General features: G+C 44.2%; 1 protein-coding gene across 1 annotated transcript in view; it reads right to left on the bottom strand.

The window, feature by feature from the left end:
* The window catches only part of LOC126095387 (gonadotropin-releasing hormone receptor-like), a 78,952-nt gene extending 54,507 nt beyond the window's left edge, over positions 1-24,445 (bottom strand). Inside the window, exon 1 of the mRNA XM_049910190.1 lies at positions 24,344-24,445. Within this exon, the coding sequence (XP_049766147.1) occupies positions 24,344-24,445 (102 nt within the window). The remainder of the gene's footprint in view (positions 1-24,343) is intronic.
* Positions 24,446-26,704: the final 2,259 nt, after the last annotated feature.

The raw sequence follows: 26,704 nt of genomic DNA, 5'->3' as shown, positions 1-26,704 counted from the left end.
TCTCTATGCAGCACAAACTTGGGATTGTCTACACCAGTGGTTCCCAACAGGTGGTCCGCGGACCCCCAGGGGTCCGCAAGCTATGCCAGAGGGGTCCGCAAGATGCTATTAGAATAAAAAATATATTAAACATATTTTGTATGATAACAGATTTTTTGTTTAGGCACCTCAATATTTTGTCAATAATGAATATATCAATGTTTTTTATAAGTACCAAAAAGACTAGATTTGCCATGTGATATGACAAGGTGCCAATCATGCTCGATGAGGGGATCCTCAAGAAAATTTTGTTGGGAACCCCTGGTTTATACTGACAAAGACATTATTTTGTATGTCGCCCGTTGCTTGCGTCACATCAGTGCAATTGCAAAAGTTAAGTATTGTAATTTTCTTTTTGTAATAAAACTCATTAATAAGATTTATTTGAATGTTTGTCTAGCGAATCGCGTATGCAGGCTTCCTAGACACCACCAAACCACGTCATCGTAAGCACAATCTGGACGTTGCCGTACTTCACGGTAGTGTGTCGTATAAAGGTGATGTACTGCATCTTGCACTAATCTCAGGAAGATCACGACAACTAAAAGCAGACATTGAGGAAATAGAAATAATTTAAATAATTTATAGCAGCATAATATACACTATCTTACCAAAAGCGTCAGGACCCCTAGTAGTGGAAAATAATATGAGATGTGTCCACGCTCTGCCATGAGGATTTCAACTTTCCTGGGGCACTTTGAGCTATGTGTGTGTGTAGGAGGGGTGGTAGGTGTGACTGTATGCATATGTACATACAACATGTAACAGATATAAGTGCACTTAGTTTTCTGGGGATTGAGGACAGTATACTGAACCACAATGCATCAATGTTCACTTCATTTGCAGACTAATAATTATAGCTAATAGGAGTAGTACGTTTTAAGATTGGTTAGCACCTCCAGTTACGTCTAGCAAGACCAAGCCATTAATGTTTATTTTGCCCTGGGGAGTAGGTCACTTGTTCATGTGTATACGTGTGGGCACAAAACGGTGAGTTTATACTCACAGCCGTATTTCACCTAGCGCTGCAGTTTCGAATGTGGTGAAAACATTGGGTTAAAAAGCCTGTGACGTGTTTGTGCGAAGACTCTTCCGTGCAGGGGAAAGACAACCAACATACTGAGGAGCGTACCTATTACGGTAACACATACAAAAATACATACAATTATACCAATTACACCCTGTATGTTCACGAGTGCCGGCCGGAGTGGCCGTGCGGGTCTAGCCGCTACAGTCTGGATCCGAGCGACCGCTACGGTCGCAGGTTCGAATCCTGCCTCGGACATGGATATGTGTGTGATGTCCTTAGGTTAGTTCGGTTTAAGTAGTTCTACGTTCTAGGGGACTGATGACCTCAGGTGTTAAGTCGCATAGGACTCAGAGCCATTTGAATATATATTGCCAAAGAATTTGGAGTCAGCCAGGCGAGTGTCATTCGCACCCCGCAACGATAGAACTTCTATCACCGTCATCTGTCACTACATCAGGCACTACATCAGGCACTCGACGACCGTGATTTCGAAAGTCGTAGAGAATTTTGTCGGTTAGCCCTTCAGCAACTGAAAGACGAACCTACGTTCTTCCATCGTGTTCGCTTGACCGACGATACAACGTTTACTAACCACGCTAATGAGAAGAAAGTGGTTCAAATAAATCTGAGCACTATGAGACTTAACATCTGAGGTCATCAGTCCCCTAGAACTTAGAACTACTTAAACCTAACTAACCTAAGGACATCACACACAACCATGCCCGAGGCAGGATTCGAACCTGCGACCGTAGCAGTCGCGCGGTTCTTGACTGAAGCGCCTAGAACCACTCGGCCACCTCGGCCGGCTCCACGCTAATGAAAATTTTCGTAACATGCACCAGTGGGCAGCCGAAAATCCACACTGGCTTCGCCCAGGCAACATCAACGGCCGTGGAGCGTAAACGGCCTCATAGGAAATGACATTTGGGACCTTACTTCATCCTAGGCGTTCTAAGTGGGCATTCGTACGCACACTGTATGACGAACATTCTGCCGGTTGTTCTAGAAGAGATACCCCTGGATATTCGACTGTGTATATGGCTGCAACGCGACGGTTGTCCAGCTCACGCACCCCGTGCTGAAACGCAAATACTCAATGAGAAATTTCCCGGACGTTGGATAGGACGAAGTTCTGTTGACAAATGGTCTTCATTGTTCGCCGATTTGACTCCTCCTGATTGCTTTCTTTGAGGATATCTCAAAGATGCATCTATGACGAAACTCCAGCTACGTCAGACGAAATTTGTCGTCGAGTCACCAGTGCATGCTCTATCATACACTGTAAGTACATCCGTTCGTCTTTCTTTCAAACAGCGATTGGAAATGTAGCTTTCAGTCCATCTTTAACAATTTGAACAGTTCAAATAAAGGATAACGTTATGTTTTTGGAAGACAATTTCTGTTTTTTGATTTGGGTAGTACCAAATCATTATTATTAAATTGTTTATTTGATTTACGTATGTACGAAATTGCATTACGGAGTCAAATAAATCGACGACGTTTAGTTAAGAAGAATATTTATTTTGCGGTGTGCAGGTGGTCACCAAAATATTTTTAATAAAATGTTTAGTTCAGCGAATGTATCCCATATGATATGAGTTAGAGCAGTGTAGGTGGAGACAGTTGTCAGAGAGCTTCTATTTTACCTCTAAGAAGCGCAGAGCCACGTATAGGATTTTTTTTAATTTAAGAATGAACTGTTATTTCTCTGTTTCTTCATTTCACGTAAATCTGGGAGTATATACTCTATATTCTAGCCTATGCTGTTTTTCCACATACAACATTCGTAGATGTATGCAGATCGTGAGTTAGTTCGAGGGGAAATGAAGCTTTATTCTCGTTGCGCAGGCCTGCCTTACGGTATACAACCACGCAGCCTGGTACGAGACATCTACTTGGATGTGTTTGCAGCGCGAATGCCGTTTCGGGCTACCGTGCTCCCACATTCTAGGATATTTCTCAAATTTCGTACGACAGGTTTCAACGTCAACATTAACAAACGCTATGTCACTGTAACTGTCTTCTCAAGAGCCATCGATTGCAGGTATGAAAAGTATTCTATTCCGTTAAAAAAACTACTTACTTCAATATCTCTGTTGACACCAACGCTAAAAACATTAACCAAACAGAAACATACGTGCCCCTCGATGCTCTAACGTTTGCCCAAAACCACGTTTCGATATGTGCAACCGTTCATGAACCAAGAGGGCGTTACGTCGTACGTGACTCACCCTGTGGATGTAAGTGTTGAAATGGGTCGTAAGATGTTTTACGTTTCCTCACAGTTGATGTATTTTGCATATATATACATTGATTTTCGTGTTGTGTAGTTAAATATTCAGCACGCCGGCAGCATCTGGAGAAATAATGTGTTGACTCATTCCTTTATTTATTGGTACGCCCGCTTTCCAGTACCTGTGGTCCCTTTCTGTGATTATGAGTGAATGGAATGAGTGTGTCGTAAAGTTGAATGACTACACAGACAGCCAGAGGATCATGAGTCGCGTAGATCCATTTAAACCTAAATTTGAGCCTAGATTGGGCTAAGACAGGAGTCAAAGATATACATCCAGATGGAACTACGTAATGCTGTAGATGTCAGCCCCAACAGTTCCTTTTGCCCCAACGACTGTTTTGAAAGTGAAGCCGTTTCACGGCGTCCACCATGATGAGTATTCTGCCTTAGTCTTGGTAAGTTGGAAAACATGGTCTCTTGAACTGTCCTATCTAACTTGATGATACAGGCACCGGGATATATTTACTTGTACAGTCACTTAGTGTTTTCTCTTTGAAATTCATCTATGTTAGAGAAATCAGTCGTGGTCTCTTATTTTGTCCATGCCATTAAATTTTAGTGCAAGAATGCTGTTTGATGGTCATTGCTTAGTACGGGACTGAGCCATCGATCCATGTCGAATTACACAATGCTTTAAGCACTGGCTGTTCGTAGACAGTTACTATTTGGCCAACATTAGCCTGTATTGAAATTCGTGCGAAATTTATCCTCTTGCTAACGATGTTCTCTTTTGTAAGTATTATGGAAGTGTTTTGACCACCATCCGTCATGGTTTCACAAATAATGGGTCAGAGGCTCCTCCACTGTGCAGTACGTTAAAATCTATGTCAAAAGACTACCTACATGCTGAGTGTATTATTATCTGATGACTACTTTTTGATTATTCAAAAAATTTGTCTACGTGCATGTTTCTTTGATATGGCGTTCACCCTCCATTCATTGTGTACATCCTTTGATCTGCTTGCTAACACTACATCTACATCTACATCTACATCCATACTTCGCAAGTCACCTGATGGTGTGTGGCGGAGGGTACTTTATGTACCACTATCGGTTCTCCGTTCTATTCCAGTCTCGTATTGTTCGTGGAAAGAAAGATTTTCGGTATGCCTCTGTGTGCGCTCTAATCTCTCTGATCTTATCCTCATGGTCTCTTCGCGAGATACACGTAGGAGGGAGCAATATACTGCTTGACTCATAGGTGAAGGTATGTTCTCGAAACTTCAACAAAAGCCCGTACCGAGCTACTGAGCGTCTCTCCTGCAAAGTCTTCCAATGGAGTTTATCTATCATCCCCGTAACGCTTTCGCGATTACTAAATGATCCTGTAACGAAGCGCGCTGCTCTCCGTTGGATCTTCTCTATCTCTTTTATCAACCCTATCTGGTACGGATCCCACAGTAGTCAGTACAATTAATCGTTACCTTTTATTTACCTTTTCGTATGAGTGTGTGAGTGATTTTTGTTGTTTTACCCTCTAATGCTGAGGAATTGATGTTGCCAAACCGATGCTATTGCCACCACCGTACCTCACGAACATAAATATTTCTGTTCCAGTTGTAGGACCACGTATTCAAGTACGATTTGATGCACCTCTTGTGTAATGAATGCAAGATGCTAAATATATTTTAAAATTTATTGCTGTCAGCTCATTGCTCCTAAGTAATAAATATTCTCTACTGATGATAAAAAAGAACTCCGTTGACTATAATAAGGTATTACTAATGCCCATATCATTACTTGTCTCATGCAGATTACTAAACACCATGACATAAACGTACCTGCAACGCTGAGGCAGAGAAGTGAAATACAGAATGAAGAAAGAAATGTGCAGTACAAAAGAACCTAGAGTGGTTTGCAGTAACATACCTTCCGTGATATACTCACGTCAATTCACGTTATCCATTGTGCCAAACCATAATTTAATTAATTTAATTATTCGAGGTAAGTGAACATTACGTATTTATTAATGCACCATCAGCTTGTACAGGAAATATTAGAGCCCCTAATTCAGACTCTGTGCCCAGTAACTTTTCATTAACTTGTTCTCGAGTTATTTAATTGCAATCCACATTAAATTTTCTTACCCCCCTCCCCACTTTCAGTGTCCTGCCGACATCGAGTTCATTAAAGATTGAGCACAAGCTCGGAATGTTCCAAGGATGGGGAATGAAATCGCCTGTTCCCTTTCAAAGGAACCACCTGCTTATTTGCTTGCAATGATTTAGGGAAATCACAGGAAACCTAAGCCTGGATGGCAAGATGTGCACTTGAACCCTCGTTCGGCATTGTGCTATTCACTGTCCCACACTACTGTGTTTTTTATATAGGAAGTCGTGTATGCGTGCGTATCAAATATTTTCAAAGACGGATGTGAATTTATTTTAATATTTAAACTCTACTCAGAGAATGTACGGCAATTTTATTCACACACACACACACACACACACACACACACACACAGCCGGCCGGTGTGGCCGATCGGTTCTAGACGCTTCTGTCTGGAACCGCGCGACCGCTACGGTCGCAGGTTCGAATCCTGCCTCGGGCATGGATGTGTGTGTTGCCCTTAGGTTAGTTATGTTTAAGTAGTTCTTAGTTCTAGGGGACCGATGACCTCAGTTGTTAAGTCCCGTAGTGCTCAGAGCCATTTTTGAACACACACATACACACACACACACACACACACACACACACACACACACACACACACAATAGAGACGCCTTCTGCATATTTCCAAATCCGTTACGGCAGTACATGGAAACGGGACAAGAGGATGAACATCACCAGATGGAGACGTAGTGAATCATATTGACCATGTCGCCATCCAAAAAAGATTCCAGAACAGTATTAAGAATATTAGAACCTTTATGGCACCGATTTGACAAGGACCATATGTTAATCATATCAAAAATGAAAAGAAAATTAAGAAGAAAATAAATATAAACACAGCGGAAATTACTAGATATAACTTAGGAAACTTGGCTGAAGAACCTACAAAAGGAAACTTTACCAAGGAAATGGAAAGCAACCTAACAAAAACTAGACTATACAACAGGAAACAACAAGACGTCAGAGCAAAAGGAACACCAGAAGAACAATAGTCAGGAAGTATCTTCCAAAGTTATAGGAAAAAGAAAACAACCTAACAAAATTTGGTTTAACAAGAAGTTCCAACGAGAAGTTCTGGAGAGAAGAAATTCGAGAAATGTGGGGCTTAGAGAAAGGAACAATATGACAATGAACGAAAGATATTACAAAATCCGCCTTGAAACACAACGAACCCAAAGACAAGAGAAAGGGAATACTACAACAATATGATAAAAGAAGCGAAGGATGATTTCAAGTGCGACAGAGCAAGGAAGATGTACCAAAACATTAAAATATCTTTGGGTAAATTTACTAAAAGTGAACAGTTGAAAAGGATAAGCATGGGAAAACTCTGACCAACAAGAGTGACATACAAAGAAGATGGAAGACATAGTTTTCACAATTACTCAACTGCAATGATCCACAGCCTTACTTCAAATTTGAAGAACCTAATACAGTCGTTGTACAAGTTAGCACCCAATCGGTAAATGAAAAAAACAAGCCATATAGAAATTAAAGAATAACAAGGCTTGTGGGGAAGAGCAGATATACGCTCAGTTATTAAAGGATGGAAGGCCACGACAGGAAGTAGAACTACAATATTTAATAGAAACAATCTGGAAGACAGAAACCATATCTGCAGACTGGAAAACCGCAATTATATACCAGATATTTAAGAAGAATAGTCCCCTTGTGTGCGACAACTTTAGAGGAATTGTTTTGCTGGAGGTTAATTATAAAATCCTATCGACGTGCCTGTTGAACAGACTGATCCCATTACTGAAAAGTTAATTGGTGACTATCAGTGCGGTTTCCGCAGAAATAGATCCACATTAGATCATCTTTTCACTCTAAGACAGGTAACTGAACAGGCGTAGGAATTCAATGCAGATGTACACATATTATTTGTAGATTTCGAAAAGGCCTACAATAGCATACACCGATAAACACTTCTAAATATAATGAAGGAATTTGAAATACCTTCTAAGCTAATCATAGTAATTAAAATGAAACTTTACGTCATTTCAATATACCTGTAGGAGAAACAGAAAATTTTAAGTTATTCACTGGACTGAGACAAAGAGACGTCATTTCACTTATTGTAGTTAACTTCGTTATAGAGAAGATCGATAGAGGATTTAGTAAAACTAATCGACACGGGATCCAAATGCAGGAGATGAATGCTGCTAGACTTGCCTACACAGATGATGTAGCATTAATAAGTAGTTCCAAAACAGAATCAGTCAAGATGATGGAAAATTATTACAAAATTGCTGAGAAAATAGGATTCAAAGTTAGTGAAGAAAAGACATAATACGAGGGTGAGTCAAATGAAAACCTTAAATTTGCAATCACAAATCGAAATTTCGCGCCGTTATCCTGTAAGCTGGTAAGCGTGCTACAAACAGCGAGCACAATGGCCTGTAGGTGGCTGCATAGAGCAGATGCACACATACCGTCGCAGCATCAGTATAAAGATGGCCGCCACACTTACGACTTGCACTAGGGAAGAACAGCGTTCTGGTATTCGGTTTTTGCGTAGTGAAGGTGTGAAACCTATTGAAATTAATTGACGAATAAAAGTTCAGTACGGTGATGCATGTTTGTCACAGCAGCAAGTCTACGAATAGAGTGCGAAGTTCGCAAATGGTGTGACTTGAGTGGAAGATGCTCCTCGTCAGCCGGCCGGAATGGCCGTGCGGTTCTAGGCGCTGCAGTCTGGAGCCCGGCAACCACTGCGGTCGCAAGTTCGAATCCTGCCTCGGGCATGGATGTGTGTGATGTCCTTGGGTTAGTTAAGTTTAATTAGTTCTAAGTTCTAGGCGACTGATGACCTCAGAAGTTAAGTCGCATAGTACTCAGAGCCATTTTTTTGCTCCTCGTCCAGGTCAGGCACAACGAGTTGTGACTCCACAGAACATTTCAGCAGTTGAAGCCATAGTGAAGGAAAACCGCCGAGTGACATTGCAGCATGTTTACAAATTAGTCATGAGTCAGCACACCACATTGTGCATGATGTGCTCCAGTTTCAGAAAGTGTCTGCAAGATGGGTGCCACGGCAGCTGACACCTGAAATGAAAGAACGACGTGTTGATGCTTGAAGAACTTCTTCGGCGCTTTGAACGAGAAGGTGATGGCTTCCTAGCAAGAATCGTTACTTGGGACTAAACCAGGGTTCACTTCCACAAACCGAAAATGAAAAGAGTGTGCAATGAATGGCGCCATTCCTCATCACCAAAACCAAAGAAGTTTCGAACGGAGCCATCAGCAGGGAAGGTTATGATGATTCTCTTTTGGGACGTAAAAGGCGTAATTTTGGAGCATTACATGCCGAGAGGGACCACTGTCACCAGTGCATCGTACACTGATATCCTAAAAAATCATCTGCGGACTGCAATCAAATCAAAGCGACTTGGATTGCTGTCAGCAGGTGTTCTTTTGCAACATCACAATGCAAGGCCCCACACTGCCCGTACAACAGTTGCAACAATCGCAGACCTGCATTGTGAGTGTCTTCCTCATCCATCATACTCGCCAGACCTTGCCCTAAGTGATTTCCATATGTTTGGACCACTCATAGACGCAATGGGAGGAAAGAAGTTCCGTTCTGATGAAGAGGTACGCCACGCGGTGCAAGAATTGTTGCGCGGACTACCAAAGAATTTTTTTCTAAAGGAATTTTTGCACTTTTTAAACACTGGAGGACTTGCATTGAGCTTGGGGGAGTTGTGTTGAAAAGTAATACAGCTTTGTACCACTTCTGCACAGTAAATAATATTTAAAAATATATTTAAGGTTTTCATTTGACTCTTCCTCGTATCTGGTCATAAGTAAGAAAAACCAAAGTGATGCGTCTTTGCCTGTAGATGGATTCACTTTCAAAACAGTTGACCGCTTCAAGTACTTAAGGAGCCTGTTTAGTAACAATAATGGAATGGATATAGAAGTAGATACCCGGCTGGCAACAACGAACAAAACACTCTTTAGGTTTATTAAAATCTTACAGAAATGATCACTTAGTCCTAACTTCAAAATCAGCTTGTATCAGTCGACCATTATACCAGTACCATTATACGGATGTGAAGTATTAAAGAAAGATGAAGAAAGACTGTTACTATTTGAAAGAAAAATACTAAAATAATTGGTCCAGTATAGATGAAGATAACGTGGAATGGAGGAAAAGAAAAAAATGAAGAATTAAGAGAATTGTAGATTATAGCATCAGTTTTCGATAGAGGTTATCTATTTCTGACAATCAATAATTTTCATGTCTACGTAGACTGCCGTCACCCACGTGAAGATTTAATCCAATGACGTGAAATTTTCGTGCCGCGTGATTCTTAGCCGTTAGCCCTCGCCCAACCTCCGTACTGTTGGTACGAAAAAGTAAAAAGAAAAACGCTTTCTAGTTCCTAATATTAAACATTTACTAGTGTAAAAATTAACATTTGTATGTATAAGATGTAAAAGTGCATATTTTACCATCTATTGTGGAGCGAGAAAAATCTACAGTGGTGCGAACAGGTCAAACTCTTTGTAACTATAGTTTTCTTATCGTGCTTGACTGTAATTGTTGTGTACAAGGCTTCCATAACTGAAATCAGTGTACTTTTTCTCTGAGAAAAGAGCCATTCATATTAGATTGTAGGGTATGAGTACATTCAGCCACCAAAGGGAAAACAGTTTTCTTCCAGCAGACAAAGTAGCATTTTTCCTCGTGAGGTATGAGAGTTTTGTATCTTAAATGTATCTGTTGCTTGTAGCTGACTGATGGATGTGCCTATAGCATGATGTCAAGACCGTTCCTCTGTGCGGATGAGAGAAGTGAGAAGATGAATTTCGGTGCTAGCACGTCTTGTACTCGCGTTGAATAGTCTGAAGAGGGTTGTCTAACATGACGTCCCACTCCAATGCTGGGTTAATCACAGTGGTGCATATCCTAAATTTATGTGCGATTGTGGAAAAGTTTTGAATTTATTCTACGAGGCTGGCACATAATCAGGTGCTGGTGAAATTTATGGTACCAACTTTCTTCCCGTTGGCGGTCACTGATAGAGGTTGAAACTTGTTAGCACCATCCGGATTCCAGGCAAATACTGCACCAAGTGCAGGCGTCCATTCGCTACCTCAGTTATGGAGGACAGTTACAGTCTCCCTGATGATGCAGTACATCGCATTGTCTGTTTCTTATTGCTACGTTATTAATGCCTAATGTAGAACACGAGCTGCGCTGTTTATATAAAGATTCTTCTATCATCTTTTGATATTACAGTACTCATATTAAAACTCCCAGCTGACAACGGTCAGGACGTGTGTAAGTAAAGACTGGATCAGGCGAGTCGATTCCACGTTCGAAAGAAACTGCTGAATGCTTAAAGTATAGGCCAGCAGGCGGGAAAGTCGAAGCAGGAGTTGGATGGCTCCCCCATGGGCGGGCAGCGGGAACCTCCGTTATAATTCATGTGGACGTGTTGCGAGTTCTCTGGCGGTGACGAACAGTAGCGAAAGCCGGTCAGAGGGGCTGTGTGTGTGTGTGTGTGTGTGTGTGTGTGTGAGCGCGTGCCCGCATTCGTGGGTGCGTGGGTGTGTGCGGCGCATTCGTGGGTGCGTGGGTGCGTGGGTGCGTGAATGGGCGGATGGCTGGCTGTGTGTCAGCCGCTGTGACTTCCGCTCGCTGTTCGTCGCACCCCTGACGTCTCCCGAACGAGAAATTTAGTGCTGCGGCAGGCGCACAGCAGCCTATATTGCGGCTGACGCCTCTGCTGTTTGTCACAGAACTCGTCCGTTCACCGCTTTTTCCCTGTACCAGTTCGTTAGTGCTGGTTATATAATTTCAGTTTCTGGGGAAAACTGTTACTAGTTTATTTCCGAACTACAGTTTGAGATTGGCTGTGTTAACGAGGCAAGGCAGAATTCCATAGAAAAATATACATGGTGGGGAAGTTCCGCTATTGTTCACGGTTGGCCCTTATATATGCGAGACACTCAAATGCATTGCCTGTACTTTACTTTAGTGGGCATATCAGGTCACGACACTCCTCGCGCACAGTCTTATCTTATAAAATTATTTTAAAAGAAGCGAAGGATCTACAGCATTCCATTGTATCTCCTTCACTCTGCTCGCTGACAGTAGAATTGATTGTGTCCTTTTATTTCAAAAATCATATGGCTCTGAGCACTATGGGACTTAACTTCTGAGGTCATCAAGCCCCTAGAACTTTTTAAACCTAACTAACCTACGGACAGCACACACATCCATGCCCGAGGCAGGATTCGAACCTGCGACCGTAGTGCTCGCCCGGTTCCAGACTGTAGCGCCTAGAACCGCTCGGCCACTACGGCCGGCTGTCCTTTGATTTACCTTTTCGTATGAGTCCATGAGTGATTTGTGTTCTTTTACCATCTAATGACGAGCAGTGTGATGTTTATTTTACTTTCAGATTCATTATAAGGTGTAACGCCTGTTCTGTTTGGCTGCTGCCATATACAATATCGGAACAAAGGTAATTATTATTTTCTTCTTCTCTTTTACAGATGGCTGTATCGAGCTTTATTGTTCAACTAAAGCTGTAAGACATGTCAATTTTATGAGGGGTAGTTAAATGAAAACTACACAGATGGGAAAAAGGGAGAGTCAACTATTTATTATTTCAAAAGAAATCGCCCTAGCTGTTGATAAATTTATTCAGTTGTGACCCAAGATGGCCAATGCCTTCACAGAACGCAAACATTCTTCCATGAAGGTATGGACCGTCCTGTCTCACAATCGGATATATGTACTAATAGTTATGGTGATTACTTCCAAAATGATAAATTTCACTTACATGTCACCATCTTGGACCCAGAATTGACCAATCTGTGTGATCGACTGAAGCGTACACTGCTCTGTCTGGCGATACGGCGCTAGACACCAGAAGCCGTTGAGGCCCTGCATGGCACTGAGAACAATCGTCATAGACTCATCGACTGCCTTTTCGCATGAGATGATGATGATGATGTTTGGTTTGTGAGGCGCTCAACTGCGTGGTTATCAGCGCCCGTACAATTTCCCAACCTTTGCTCAGTCCAATTTCGCCACTTTCCTGGATGATGATGAAATGATGAGGACAACACAAACACCCAGTCATCTCGAGGCAGGTGAAATTTCGCATGAGAGGCTTGTTATCGCTAACATGGCGAACAGCAGTATAGTGGAGAGATAAACTGCAGACGCGGTAGCTCACGATACTGTATTCTTGCCGTATCATAACATAGTTGTGAGAGAGCAAGCCCATGTGTGCAGGGTGTAACAAAAAGACACAGAAAAACTCCTAGGCTTTTAGAGAGCGCCATGAGCAAAAATCTGAGGTCAGCAACCCGTGTCGGGAAATGTCATGCAAGGGTGCTGCAGAGCGCCGAAATTATGGACGCCGGCGCCTGCAGCTGTGTGTTATCCGGCGATTTCGACTGATTTCCAAGATCGGCGGTAGAGAAGATGGAGCCAACTGCTGTGTATAACGACCTTGTCTCTCGAATGCGATGGTCTGTCGCCTTGTTGGATGACAGTTTCGCACACTGGTTTCTATCCACATTTTATTTTTCTCCTGAAACGCTCTAAAATCTCCAGTGTTCTTCCGTATACAGGAGAAAAATGAGCCGCGGATGGAACCCCGCATCCACCGAGGCAACACAGCATTGCATTCATAGGAGCCAAGACCTCCCTACGCAACTATCTCCGTGTCCCCCACAGTCTATCGTTGCAATGTGTCGTAATCACTGAATAACAAACAACGTTGCCAGACGTTCCCCCCATGGTCCGTCTGCGTACAACGTCACGTTTCCTGCGCAGGGGTGACCTAGCGGTAGACTTCGTCGCCTGTAACTTCGACACTCTGCAGCGTCGTTGGACGTCGTTCCCGGACACGCGTTCCTACCCTCAATTTCTTCTTAACGACACCTTCTGTCGCGTCTTGAAATTTGTTTAGTATCGTTCTGTAACTATGTACACTGTCTGACCGAAAAAAGGAAGCACACAAACGACGTGGTCAACAGGAATTTATGTGCCCTTCCAGACCGAGACAGTCTGTGCTTTACGGACGGGGGAAGCGACCAAACAAAAGACTTCCTACACTCCGTTCGATATGCAACCTTGGACAGAAACAAATTCCCACGTGGTATGGTGCTCTTAGGCCGCGCCGAATGGACCGATCTGGACTTTCCATAACAGTCAAGTGGGTAACGAGGCTACCATCCAATGTTGTGACCGCTTTGTCTAGTACACTATCTGCTGTTTGCTCAGTATGACACTCCTACACACTGGTATCACATGTGAATCATGATTTTTGCAGCATGTGCTGCACAAACCGAAACTTCGTGCTATCGTAAACACACGTCCAAGAGTCATACAACCCAGCATCGTTTAAAGTCTTCTGTATCATGATACGGCTGACTTATACGTTCTGGGGACGTATTCATTATATTTATTTGTTTTTGATGAATGTATTTGGCAAGTCAAGATCAAAGCCTTCTTCCTCTCACTTGCAGAAACCTCCATTGATCTCTGTAGTACATGAACATTTTACAATAATAATAATGATAATAATAATAATACCGATATCATTTCATTACAATATCAAAGCTCGCACTGAAAGATTTAAGTGTTCGCTTTTCCCGCGCACTTTTGGAGAGTGGAACGGCAGAGAAGTAGCTTAAAGGTGGTTCGACGAACCCTCTGCAAGGCATTTAATTGTGAATTACAGAGTAATCATGTAGATGCAAATGGAGAGTATGTTAACAATTGAACATTATATAGGGTGAGTCACTAGCTATTGCCAACTACAATAACTTCGAAAGTAGCTGAAAAGTTTGTGAGACAAATGTTGCATGGTACAACGGGGGCCACAATGGGACGTTGGTTTTTTGTTGTTAGGTGAGGTGTCTTCATAACCGTGCTCAAGTACATACCGAATGGAGCGGTCTACTGCCCGTCGAATCTTTGGAACAGTTCTGAAGCGAACACCACCGTCAGTGCACAGTATTACTGTGCGTTTTTGGGGCGTCTTCTGCGACCAGCTTTGCGAAAGAAGCGGCGACACTTTCCCTGCAACCTACCCATCACTTTGCACGACAATGCGCTGGCGCATACAGCGCAAGCTGTGGCTGCTCTGTTCGGTCGATGGGACTGGGAAGTACTGTACCAACCACCATACTCCCCGGACTTACGTCCTTGTGACTTTGATTTGATTCCGAAGATGAAGGAATCACTTAGTGGCATTCGCTTCAGAATTATAGCAAAGATTCGACAGGCAGTAGACCGTTCCATTCGCACCATCAACAGAACAGGCTCTGCTAACGGTATACTACGCCTTCCATATCGCTGGCAACGGGTTCTACACAACACTGGTGACTACTTTGAAGGACAGTAACAGGTGCAAACATGTAACTCATTTTTATCGGTTGTGAATAAATAGTTGCCACTATTTAAGTTACGACCCTCGTATTAGTCACGGCAATCACCATTACTATATTAGTTCAAAATTTGTAAAAAGACTGAGTGCTCACCACGTGCCCACATCACGCAACATAGAGCAAGTGCAAGCACACTATATTTGCTCGGAAAATATCATACAAGGACGAACAGTGTGGTACAGTATAACACATCGCAATTGCGTAACGTGAATTATTTCATATTAATATAGTGAAGAAGCAGTCATTGCCAAAATCATTTTAGAATACAAATAAAAAGAAGGAGTTAGTGAAGCCATGGGGTCGACAATAAAGTTTCTGCTGATCAGAACGTAACTCGCTAATTTAAAAAGGAACAATAAAGAAAATAGTTTTCAATAACTTGTAGGAACATTCAGCGGGTCGTGGTAGCTTTTGTGTAGTGAATAAATATACGTCCAGATTACCTTAGGGCTGCGTCTTTATTTTACAGCGTCTGTATAGTTAGATGGAGTCTTCCTTCGGACACGCCTACATATCGGAAGGAACAGACACTACTGGCAATTGACAGCCAATAAGTAGCAGGGCAAAGGAAGTTTTGGGTGGTCCTGGAAGCGCGCCCGGATTGCAGACGGACGTTGTGCCACGGACATCTGATTTTCGTCCCTGTTGCGGAGCTTCGTGCGCATGCAGTTGTTTGTTTCCTGTTAGTGAGTGCTTACCCTTTCGATCTACAGGGTGACATTTACTGAACTGTACAAAAAAAAAGTAAATTAGTTACAAACTACTGCGTGCACCGACTTTATTCGACAGGGAAACGGCACTACAGATATCCATATCTTAGGTTATGATGTTCAATTTGCCTGGCATCATTGGCGATGAATTGGCGCTGACAAATAGTGAAATTTTACATGACCCCCATGAAGATAAGGCAGAATAGCCTGAATAGCCTGAATGGCTGTTTTCAGCACAGAAATTGTTTTCGGGGTTATTGCTGTAACCATGTCTTTAATTTTTATTCTTTTTTTTTTTTTTTTTTTCAACAGTCTACTGACTGGTTTGATGCGGCCCACCACGAATTGCTTTCCTGTGCTAACCTCTTCATCTCAGAGTAGCACTTGCAACCTACGTCCTCAATTATTTGCTTGACGTATTCCAATCTCTGTCTTCCTCTACAGTTTTTGCCCTCTACAGCTCCCTCTAGTACCAAAGAAGTCATTCCCTCATGTCTTAGCAGATGCCCTATCATCCTGTCCCTTTTCCTTATCAGTGTTTTCCGCATATTCCTTTCCTCTCCGATTCTGCGTAGAACCTCCTCATTCCTTACCTTATCAGTCCACCTAACTTTCAACATTCGTCTATAGCACCACATCTCAAATGCTTCGATTCTCTTCTGTTCCGGTTTTCCCACAGTCCATGTTTCACTACCATATAATGCTGAACTCCAGACGTACATCCTCAGAAATTTCTTCCTCAAATTCAGGAGGGTATTTGATATTAGTAGACTTGGCCAGCAATGCATTTTTTGCCATAGCGAGTCTGCTTTTGATGTCCTCCTTGCTCCGTCCGTCTTTGGTTATTTTACTGCATAGGTAGCAGAATTCCTTAACTTCATTGACTTCGTGACCATCAATCGTGATGTTAAGTTTCTCGCTGTTCTCATTTCTACTGCTTCTCATTACCTTCGTCTTTCTCCGCTTTACTCTCAAACCATACTGTGTACTCATTAGACTGTTCATTCCGCTCAGCAGATCATTTAATTCTTCTTCACTTTCACTCAGGATAGCAATGTCATCAGCGAATCGTATCATTGATATCCTTTCACCTTGTATTTTTATTCCACTCCTGAACCTTTCTTTTATTTCCATCATTGCTTCCTCGATGTACAGATTGAAGAGTAGGGGCGAAAGGCTACAGCCTTGTCTTACACCCTTCTTAATACGAGCACTTCGTTCTTGGTCGTCTACTCTTATTATTCCCTCTTGGTTGTTGTACATATTGTATGTGACCCGTCTCTCCCTATAGCTTACCCCTACTTTTTTCAGAATCTCGAACAGCTTGCACCATTTTATATTGTCGAACGCTTTTTCCAGGTCGACAAACCCTATGAAAGTGTCTTGATTTTTCTTTAGCCTTGCTTCCATTATTAGCCGTAACGTCAGAATTGCCTCTCTCGTCCCTTTACTTTTCCTAAAGCCAAACTGATCGTCACCTAGCGCATTCTCAATTTTCTTTTCCATTCTTCTGTATATTATTCTTGTAAGCAGCTTCGATGCATGAGCTGTTAAGCTGATTGTGCGATAATTCTCGCACTTGTCAGCTCTTTCCATCTTCGGAATTGTGTAATGATGCTTTTCCGAAAGTCAGATGGTATGTCGCCAGACTCATATACGAGGTGCATTCAAGTACTAAGGCCTCCGAGTTTTTTTCTCGAGACTGGAAAGAGATAGAAACATGCGCATTGTTTTAAAATTAGGCCGCGTTCATTGTCAATACGTCCCACAGATGGCAGCACCGTACGGCAGATGGAATTTTACCGCCAGCGGCGAGAATGACAACTGTTTTAAATACTTAAAATGGCGACGTTTTCCTTACTTGAACAGCGTGCAATCATTCGTTTTCTGAATTTGCGTGGTGTGAAACCAATTGAAATTCATCGACAGTTGAAGGAGACATGTGGTCATGGAGTTATGGATGTGTCGAAAGTGCGTTCATGGGTGTGACAGTTTAATGAAGGCAGAACATCGTGTGAGAACAAACCGAAACAACCTCGGGCTCGCACAAGCCGGTCTGACGACATGATCGAGAAAGTGGAGAGAATTGTTTTGGGGGATCGCCGAATGACTGTTGAACAGATCGCCTCCAGAGTTGGCATTTCTGTGGGTTCTGTGCACACAATCCTGCATGACGACCTGAAAATGCGAAAAGTGTCATCCAGGTGGGTGCCATGAATGCTGACGGACGACCACATGGCTGCCCGTGTGGCATGTTGCCAAGCAATGTTGACGTGCAACGACAGCATGAATGGGACTTTCTTTTCGTCGGTTGACCAATGGATGAGACGTGGATGCCATTTTTCAATCCAGAAACAAAGCGCCAGTCAGCTCAATGGAAGCACACAGATTCACCGCCACCAAAAAAATTTCGGGTAACCACCAGTGCTCAAAAAATGATGGTGTCCATGTTCTGGGACAGCGAGGGCGCAATCCTTACCCATTGCGTTCCAAAGGGCACTACGGTAACAGGTGCATCCTACGAAAATGTTTTGAAGAACAAATCCCATCCTGCACTGCAACAAAAACGTCCGGGAAGGGCTGCGCGTGTGCTGTTTCACCAAGACAACGCACCCGCACATCGAGCTAACGTTACGCAACAGTTTCTTCGTGATAAGAACTTTGAAGTGATTCCTCAGGCTCCCTACTCACCTGACCTGGCTCCTAGTGATTTTTGGCTTTTTCCAACAATGAAAGACACTCTCCGTGGCCGCACATTCACCAGCCGTGCTGCTGTTGCCTCAGCGATTTTCCAGTGGTCAAAACAGACTCCTAAAGAAGCCTTCGCCGCTACCATGGAATCATAGCGTCAGCGTTGTGAAAAACGTGAACGTCTGCAGGGTGATTACGTCGAGAAGTAACGCCAGTTTCATCGATTTCGGGTGAGTAGTTAATTAGCAAAAAAATCGGAGGCCTTAGAACTTGAATGCACCTCGTATTCTACACACCAACGTGAATAGTCGTTTTGTTGCCACTTCCCCCAATGATTTTAGAAATTCTGATGGAATGTTATCTATCCCTTCAGCCTTATTTGACCGTAAGTCCTCCAAAGCTCTTTTAATTTACGATTCTAATACTGGATCCCCTATCTCTTCTAAATCGACTCCTGTTTCTCCTTCTATCACATCAGACAAATCTTAACCCCAATAGATGCTTTCAATGGATTCTTTCCACCTATCTGCTCTCTCCTCTGCATTTAACAGTGGAATTCCCGTTGCACTCTTAATGTTACCATCGTTGCTTTTAATGTCACCAAAGGTTGTTTTGACTTTCCTGTATGCTGAGTCTGTCCTTCCGACAATCATATCTTTTTCGATGTCTTCAAATTTTTCGCCGGCCGCGGTGGTCTAGCGGTTCTGGCGCTGCAGTCCGGAACCGCGGGATTGCTACGGTCGCACGTTCGAATCCTGCCTCGGGCATGGGTGTATGTGATGTCCTTAGGTTAGTTAGGTTTAAGTAGTTCTAAGTTCTAGGGGACTTATGACCTAAGATGTTGAGTCCCATAGTGCTCAGAGCCATTTGAACCATTTTCACATTTTTCCTGCAGCCATTTCGTCTTAGCTTTCCTGCACTTCCTATTTATTTCATTCCTCAGCGACTTGTTTTTCTGTATTCCTGATTTTCCCGGAACATGTTTGTACTTCCTCCTTTCATCAATCAACTGAAGTATTTCTTCAGTTACCCATGGTTTCTTCGCAGCTACCTTTTTTGTACCTATGTTTTCCTTCCCAACTTCTGTGATGGCCTTTTTTAGAGATGTCCATTCCTCTTCAACTGTACTGCCTACTGCGCTATTCCTTATTGCTGTATCTATAGCGTTAGAGAACTTCAAACGTATCTCGTTATTTCTTAGTACTTCCGTATCCCACTTCTTTGCGTATTGATTCTTCCTGACTAATGTCTTGAACTTCAGCCTACTCTCCATCGCTACTATATTGTGATCTGAGTCTATATCTCCTCCTGGGTACGCCTTACAATCCAGTATCTGATTTCGGAATCACTGTCTGACCATGATGTAATCTAATTGAAATCTTCCCGTATCTCCCGGCCTTTTCCAAATATATCTCCTCTTTTCTTCTACTCCTTCCCCTACAACTTAATTCCAGTCGCCCATGACTATTAGATTTTCGTCCCCCTTTACATACTGCATTACCCTTTCAATATCCTCATACACTTTCTCTATCTATTCATCTTTAGCTTGCGACGTCGGCATGTATACCTGTCGTTTATTGAACAAAGTAAGAGCATATGGACTATCAGACCAATTGTGTGATTGGATTGAGGAGTTCCTAGATAACAGGAAGCAGCATGTTATTCTCAATGGAGAGAAGTCTTCCGAAGTAAGAGTAATTTCAGGTGTGCCGCAGGGGAGTGTCATAGGACCGTTTCTATTCACAATATACATAAATGACCTGGTGGATGACATCGGAAGTTCACTGAGGCTTTTTGCAGATCGAGAGGTTGTAACAATGGAAAATTGTACTGAAATGCAGCGAATTGACGCATGGTGCAGGGAATGGCAACTGAATCTCAATGTAGACAAGTGTAATGTGCTGCGAATACACAGAAAGATAGATCCTTTATCATTTAGCTACAAAATAGCAGGTCAGCAACTGGAAGCAGTTAATACCATAAATTATCTGGGAGTACGCATTAGGAGTGATTTAAAATGGAATGATCATATAATGTTGATTGTCGGTAAAGCAGATGCCAGACTGAGATTCATTGGAAGAATCCTAAGGAAATGCAATCCGAAAACAAAGGAAGTAGGTTACAGTACGCTTGTTCGCCCACTGCTTGAATACTGCTCAGCAGTGTGGGATCCGTACCAGATAGGGTTGATACAAGACATAGAGAAGATCCAACGGAGACCAGCGCGCTTCGTTACAGGATCATTTAGTAATCGCGAAAGCGTTACGGAGATGATAGATAAACTCCAGTGGAAGACTCTGCAGGAGAGACGCTCAGTAGCTCGGTACGGGCTTTTGTCAAAGTTTCGAGAACATACCATCACCGAAGAGTCAAGCAGTATATTGCTCCCTCCTACGTATATCTCGCGAAGAGACCATGAGGATAAAATCAGAGAGATTAGAGCCCACACAGAGGCATACCGACAATCCTTCTTTCCACGAACAATACGAGACTGGAATAGAAGGGAGAACCGATAGAGGTACTGAAGGTACCCTCCGCCACACACCGTCAGGTGGCTTGCGGAGTATGGATGTAGATGTAGATGTAGAACTATCGTTGTCGGTGTTGGTCTGCTGTCGATTCTGATTAGAACAACCCGGTCACTGAACTGTTCACAGTAACACACCCTCTGCCCTACCTTCCTATTCATAACGAATCCTACACCTGTTATACCATTTCCTGCTGCTGTTGATATTACCCGATACTCATCTGACCAGAAATCCTTGTCTTCCTTCCACTTCATTTCACTGACCCCCTACTATATCTAGCTTGAGCCTTTGCATTTCCCTTTTCAGATTTTCTACTTTCCCTGCCACGTTCAAGCTTCTGACATTCCACGCCCCGACTCGTAGAACGTTATCCTTTCGTTGATTATTCAATCTTTTTCTCATGGTAACCTCCCCCTTGGCAGTCCCCTCCCGGAGATTCGAATGGGGGACTATTCCGGAATCTTTTGCCAATGGAAAGATCATCATGACACTTCTTCAATTACAGGCCACATGTCCTGTGGATACACGTTACGTGTCTTTAATGCAGTGGTTTCCATTGCCTTCTGCATCCTCATGTCGTTGATCATTGCTGATTCTTCCGCCTTTAGGGGCAATTTCCCACCCCTAGGACAAGAGAGTGCCCTGAACCTCTATCCGCTCCTCCACCCTCTTTGACAAGGCCGTTGGCAGAATGAGGCTGACTTCTTATGCCGGAAGTCTTCGGCCGCCAATGCTGATTATTTATCAAAATTTAGGCAGTGGCGGGGATCGGATCCGGGACCGAAGACGTTTTGATTATGAATCAACGACGCTACCCCTAGACCACGGGTACAAAATGTATTTAACATAGTCCCGCAAAAAGGAGTGGCATGTGTTCAGATCCAGATAATGCTGCGGCCAATCGATGCCGATGCCAGTGGCCTCTTGGTGCCCCAGAGCCAGAATGCGGTCCCTTAAGTACTCCTCCAGGTCATCAAACACTCTCTTGCGTCGATGCGTTCGAGCTCTGTCTTGCATGAACCACATCTTGTCGAAGTCAGGGTCACTCTGGATAATGGGGATGAAATCTTCTTCCAAAACCTTCACGTATCATTTGATAGCCACCGTGGCATAAAGGAATGTCGCCCCGGTTATTCCGTGACTGGACATTGCACACAACACAGCCACCCGTAGAGGGTGAAGAGATTTGTCGAACGTGAAATGCGGATTCTCAGCCCCCTAAATGCCCCAGGTTTGCTTATTGATGAACCCATCAAAAATGAAAGTGAGCTTCGTCGCTAAACCAAACTATGTTCATATCAAAGACCTGGTCGTCAAAACTGTTGGCGAAACACAACCGCTGTTCCATGGCTTTGTGGCTTAATGGCTGATATGTTGTGTGCGAATGACTGCAGATCTTCAACAAACATACGTCGCAGTGTCTCCTGGCTGATTCATACATATTGCGCAGCTCGTCTCGTCGATATCTTGAATCTGGTTTGAAACACAGCGCATCTCTTGTCCACTTCTTCAGGCGTTTTCACCTTTTTTGAACGACCGTTGGTAATGCTCATCACGAACACTAACAGTTCTCTCAAACTTATGAATCAAATTCTTGATTGTTAGGACACTTGGACCGGTTTTCTTCCCTTGAACTCGCTCGCAAACTTCCTTTCAGTTAGAGGAGGGCTGTTATTGGTCGCACAGTATGCCTTCACTTGCGCTGTACACGCAGGCACGCTGTACCGAGACATTTTCACGTGCAAATGGCCGACAACGACAAGGCGCGTGTTCGTGCGCGTACTAATCGCTGCGCTGCGCCGTCAGCCGTGCAGTTTGAACGTCCTGGCGCTAACCGTTCAGAAGTTCTGACGATTTTAGTTCATGTAGTTCAACAGTTGTCGTCCTGTGGAAGTGCTTATTTGTAGCCACGGTCTACCAGCTTTCATAATGAATTTGTACGATCCAAGGAATATGAGGTGGAACGAAATATAAGAGAATTAAAATTGGACCACAAGATATGACTGTAATCGAGTTCTCTATAACAGCCACTGTGATCAACGTGAAACCTATCAGTGACACTGTGTGTGACAAGTTCGTCCACCATACCAGAGATGGGTTTAAATTTAAACATTCTGACGGCCATGTCGGAGCGGCAGCCACCGATCAGGGTGGTTTCGATTAATAACTGTCAGAATATTGAGGCTACCAATTGAGCTTCTGGCTGACGTCTTGGTCAGTCACATATCATAAAAATGGACGTTCTTTATGAGGTACCCGGTATTTCGTAGCGTGCTCCAAATACGGATCGCCGGCCGTGGTGGCCAAGCGGTTAAAGGCGCTACAGTCTGGAACCACGCGGCCGCTACGGTCGCAGGTTCGAATCCTGCCTCGGGCATGGATGTGTGTGATGTCCTTAGGTTAGTTAGGTTTAAGTAGTTCTAAGTTCTAGGGGACTGATGACCTTAGAAGTTAAGTCCCATAGTGCTCAGAGCCATTTTGAACAAATACGGAACGACGTATCAAAACATGTGGCATCTTACAGGTGGAGGCTGCAGAGCGATATTTATGATGGTCAGCCGAAAATTTGCTCAGCTTGTGGTCACGGAGGTCACGTCCACTCAACATGTCTCCAACGGAGAATCGTACAAGCACCGACAGAGCAACACTTATGGCAACGTCTCTCCCTCTCACAAAAGCAAATGTGTTCCGGAAGGACGCTCTACGAAACATTGTCCTCAGCCAACAGCTGGACAGTCGACGACGGCGGTAGACGACACGGGCATGGTGACGGTGGCGGCACTCCCCCGCGGAGCAGAAGTGACCGATACCTACAGTACAGAAACCAGAAGAGTGTCATCGACAGCACGGTACAAGCCGCTGTCGTCGTCTAAAATTGCAGTGGCGCCAGAGACACACGACCACGGTCGGATGCAGGAAAAAAATGGTTCAAATGGCTCTGAGCACTATGGGACTCAACTGCTGTGGTCATAAATCCCCTAGAACTTAGAACTACTTAAACCTAACTAACCTAAGGACAGCACACAACACCCAGCCATCACGAGGCAGAGAAAATCCCTGACCCCGCCGGGAATCGAACCCGGGAACCCGGGCGTGGGAAGCGAGAACGCTACCGCACGACCACGAGATGCGGGCTCGGATGCAGAAACTCACACGCGTAAGCAACTATCCGCGAAAAGGCACAACAAACGACGCCTCACTGCGTCGGCCGACTGATAAATACGTACGCAGGAAGAGGACTTACAGAGGGTACGGAGACTTCACGTCCAGAACACTACCGTCTCGACAGCAGCATACGTCAAGCGTGAGCTGAAAGGCTCTACAACGCAAAGCTACCAGAAGTCCGTTGCCAACCTGAGGCAGTAGAAGAGATGACACAAAGAAAAGGGGCTGGAAGGACTCGGCCGACGGGAAACATGTCACACTGGGACTGGGCTTAGTGAACGGGATCCCATGGTGGTAACAACAGACGGCACGACGGGGAAGGCACCCTTCTGAAATCACACTTACAACCAACGACGGCGCACAGGACGCAGACACGTACCGTGCCAGCACATCAGTCGGCGTAAGCTCCCATGGCCGGTACAAATGTGACGGAACCATGACAAGCATATCGGCCTGCCTCTATCAGTATCAATATCAATACCATACGGTCGCAAATTAAGATGTCTTCACTCAGAGTTATGCTGCGACCGGAGGACACCGACATCGTTCTGCTACAAGAAACATACGTCGAGGAATTTTCCGTCATCCACGGCTACGAATCCTATGTATCACCCGTCTCCGAAACTGGCAGCAGCAATGTAATATTTCTCAGACAAGGCATCACGGCAGAGGATGTACCGTAGGTATCGTCGGCGCGGGGATTAGCAATGACAGTGCCTAGTGTACGAGTCATCATCTACGCTGCGTTCGGTACAGATAGGAGACGAGTGCCTCCCCGCTTCTTCACAGAGGAAATTGGCCCGCTCCGCTCTTCCAACGTCGACACGACCGTTGTAGCTCAGGCGGCGATTTCAGATGTGTACTTGCAACGGAAGATCAATTTTCTCTTCATACCCCGAGCCCAGTATATGCATTTTGTGGATACCTGGGAGCATGTAGATGGCCTCCGTTCTGGATACACGCCTGATTGTCGTCTCGACCGAATGTATGTTACACGCATTCTTGACACTGTCGTCCTCGAAGGGAAACTGTGGCCTACACCGACCATACGGGACTAAAATTTACGGTCTCCATCCGGCGGCAGCAGGTGTGGCGTAGCTGTGGTCCTTGGAAAATGAATGCTGCCCACCGGAGCTTGTCGAGAAGCAACTGAAGATGTTTGCAGACATTTCTAACGACTCCTTCGACCGCATCTCGCATCCCTATGTTGGTGGATGTATTGTGCCAAACCGGCGCCACGGCGTACAATGGTAACGTATGATCGTGAGCAGGCTCTGTGGCGACGTCAGACTATGAAATTATACGAGGGCAGTTCAATAAGTAATGCAACACATTTTTTTTCTCGGCCAGTTTTGGTTGAAAAAACCGGAAATTTCTTGTGGAATATTTTCAAACATTCCCGCTTCGTCTCGTATAGTTTCATTGACTTCCGACAGGTGGCAGCGCTGTACGGAGCTGTTAAAATGGCGTCTGTAATGGATGTGCGTTGCAAACAACGGGCAGTGATAGAGTATCTTTTGGCGGAAAACCAGGGCATCTCAGATATTCATAGGCGCTTGCAGAATGTCTACGGTGATCTTGCAGTGGACAAAAGCACGGTGAGTCGTTGGGCAAAGCGTGTGTCATCATCACCGCAAGGTCAAGCAAGACTGTCTGATCTCCCGCGTGCGGGCCGGCCGTGCACAGCTGTGACTCCTGCAATGGCGGAGCGTGCGAACACACTCGTTCGAGATGATCGACGGATCACCATCAAACAACTCAGTGCTCAACTTGACATCTCTGTTGGTAGTGCTGTCACAATTGTTCACCAGTTGGGATATTCAAAGGTTTGTTCCCGCTGGGTCCCTCGTTGTCTAACCGAACACCATAAAGAGCAAAGGAGAACCATCTGTGCGGAATTGCCTGCTCGTCATGTGGCTGAGGGTGACAATTTCTTGTCAAAGATTGTTACAGGCGATGAAACATGGGTTCATCACTTCGAACCTGAAACAAAACGGCAATCAATGGAGTGGCGCCACATCCACTCCCCTACCAAGAAAAAGTTTAAAGCCATACCCTCAGCCGGTAAAGTCATGGTTACAGTCTTCTGGGACGCTGAAGGGGTTATTCTGTTCGATGTCCTTCCCCATGGTCAAACGATCAACTCTGAAGTGTATTGTGCTACTCTTCAGAAATTGAAGAAACGACTTCAGCGTGTTCGTAGGCACAAAAATCTGAACGAACTTCTCCTTCTTCATGACAACGCAAGACCTCACACAAGTCTTCTCACCCGAGAGGAGCTCACAAAACTTCAGTGGACTGTTCTTCCTCATGCACCCTACAGCCCCGATCTCGCACCGTCGGATTTCCATATGTTTGGCCCAATGAAGGACGCAATCCGTGGGAGGCACTACGCGGATGATGAAGAAGTTATTGATGCAGTACGACGTTGGCTCCGACATCGACCAGTGGAATGGTACCGTGCAGGCATACAGGCCCTCATTTCAAGGTGGCGTAAGGCCGTAGCATTGAATGGAGATTACGTTGAAAAATAGTGTTGTGTAGCTAAAAGATTGGGGAATAACCTGGTGTATTTCAATGCTGAATAAAACAACCCCTGTTTCAGAAAAAAAAATGTGTTGCATTACTTATTGAGCTGCCCTCGTATTTCACGGTGCTACAGGAATGCATCGACCAAGTGCCTTCTCCGGAGCGCAAGAGTCGCTA

The sequence above is a fragment of the Schistocerca cancellata genome, chromosome 8 (assembly GCF_023864275.1).
Source record: "Schistocerca cancellata isolate TAMUIC-IGC-003103 chromosome 8, iqSchCanc2.1, whole genome shotgun sequence".
In the NCBI taxonomy this organism is placed as follows: domain Eukaryota; kingdom Metazoa; phylum Arthropoda; class Insecta; order Orthoptera; family Acrididae; genus Schistocerca; species Schistocerca cancellata.
The sequence above is the reverse complement of the archived record's forward strand: the minus strand, read 5'-3'. Positions and strand labels throughout refer to the sequence as shown.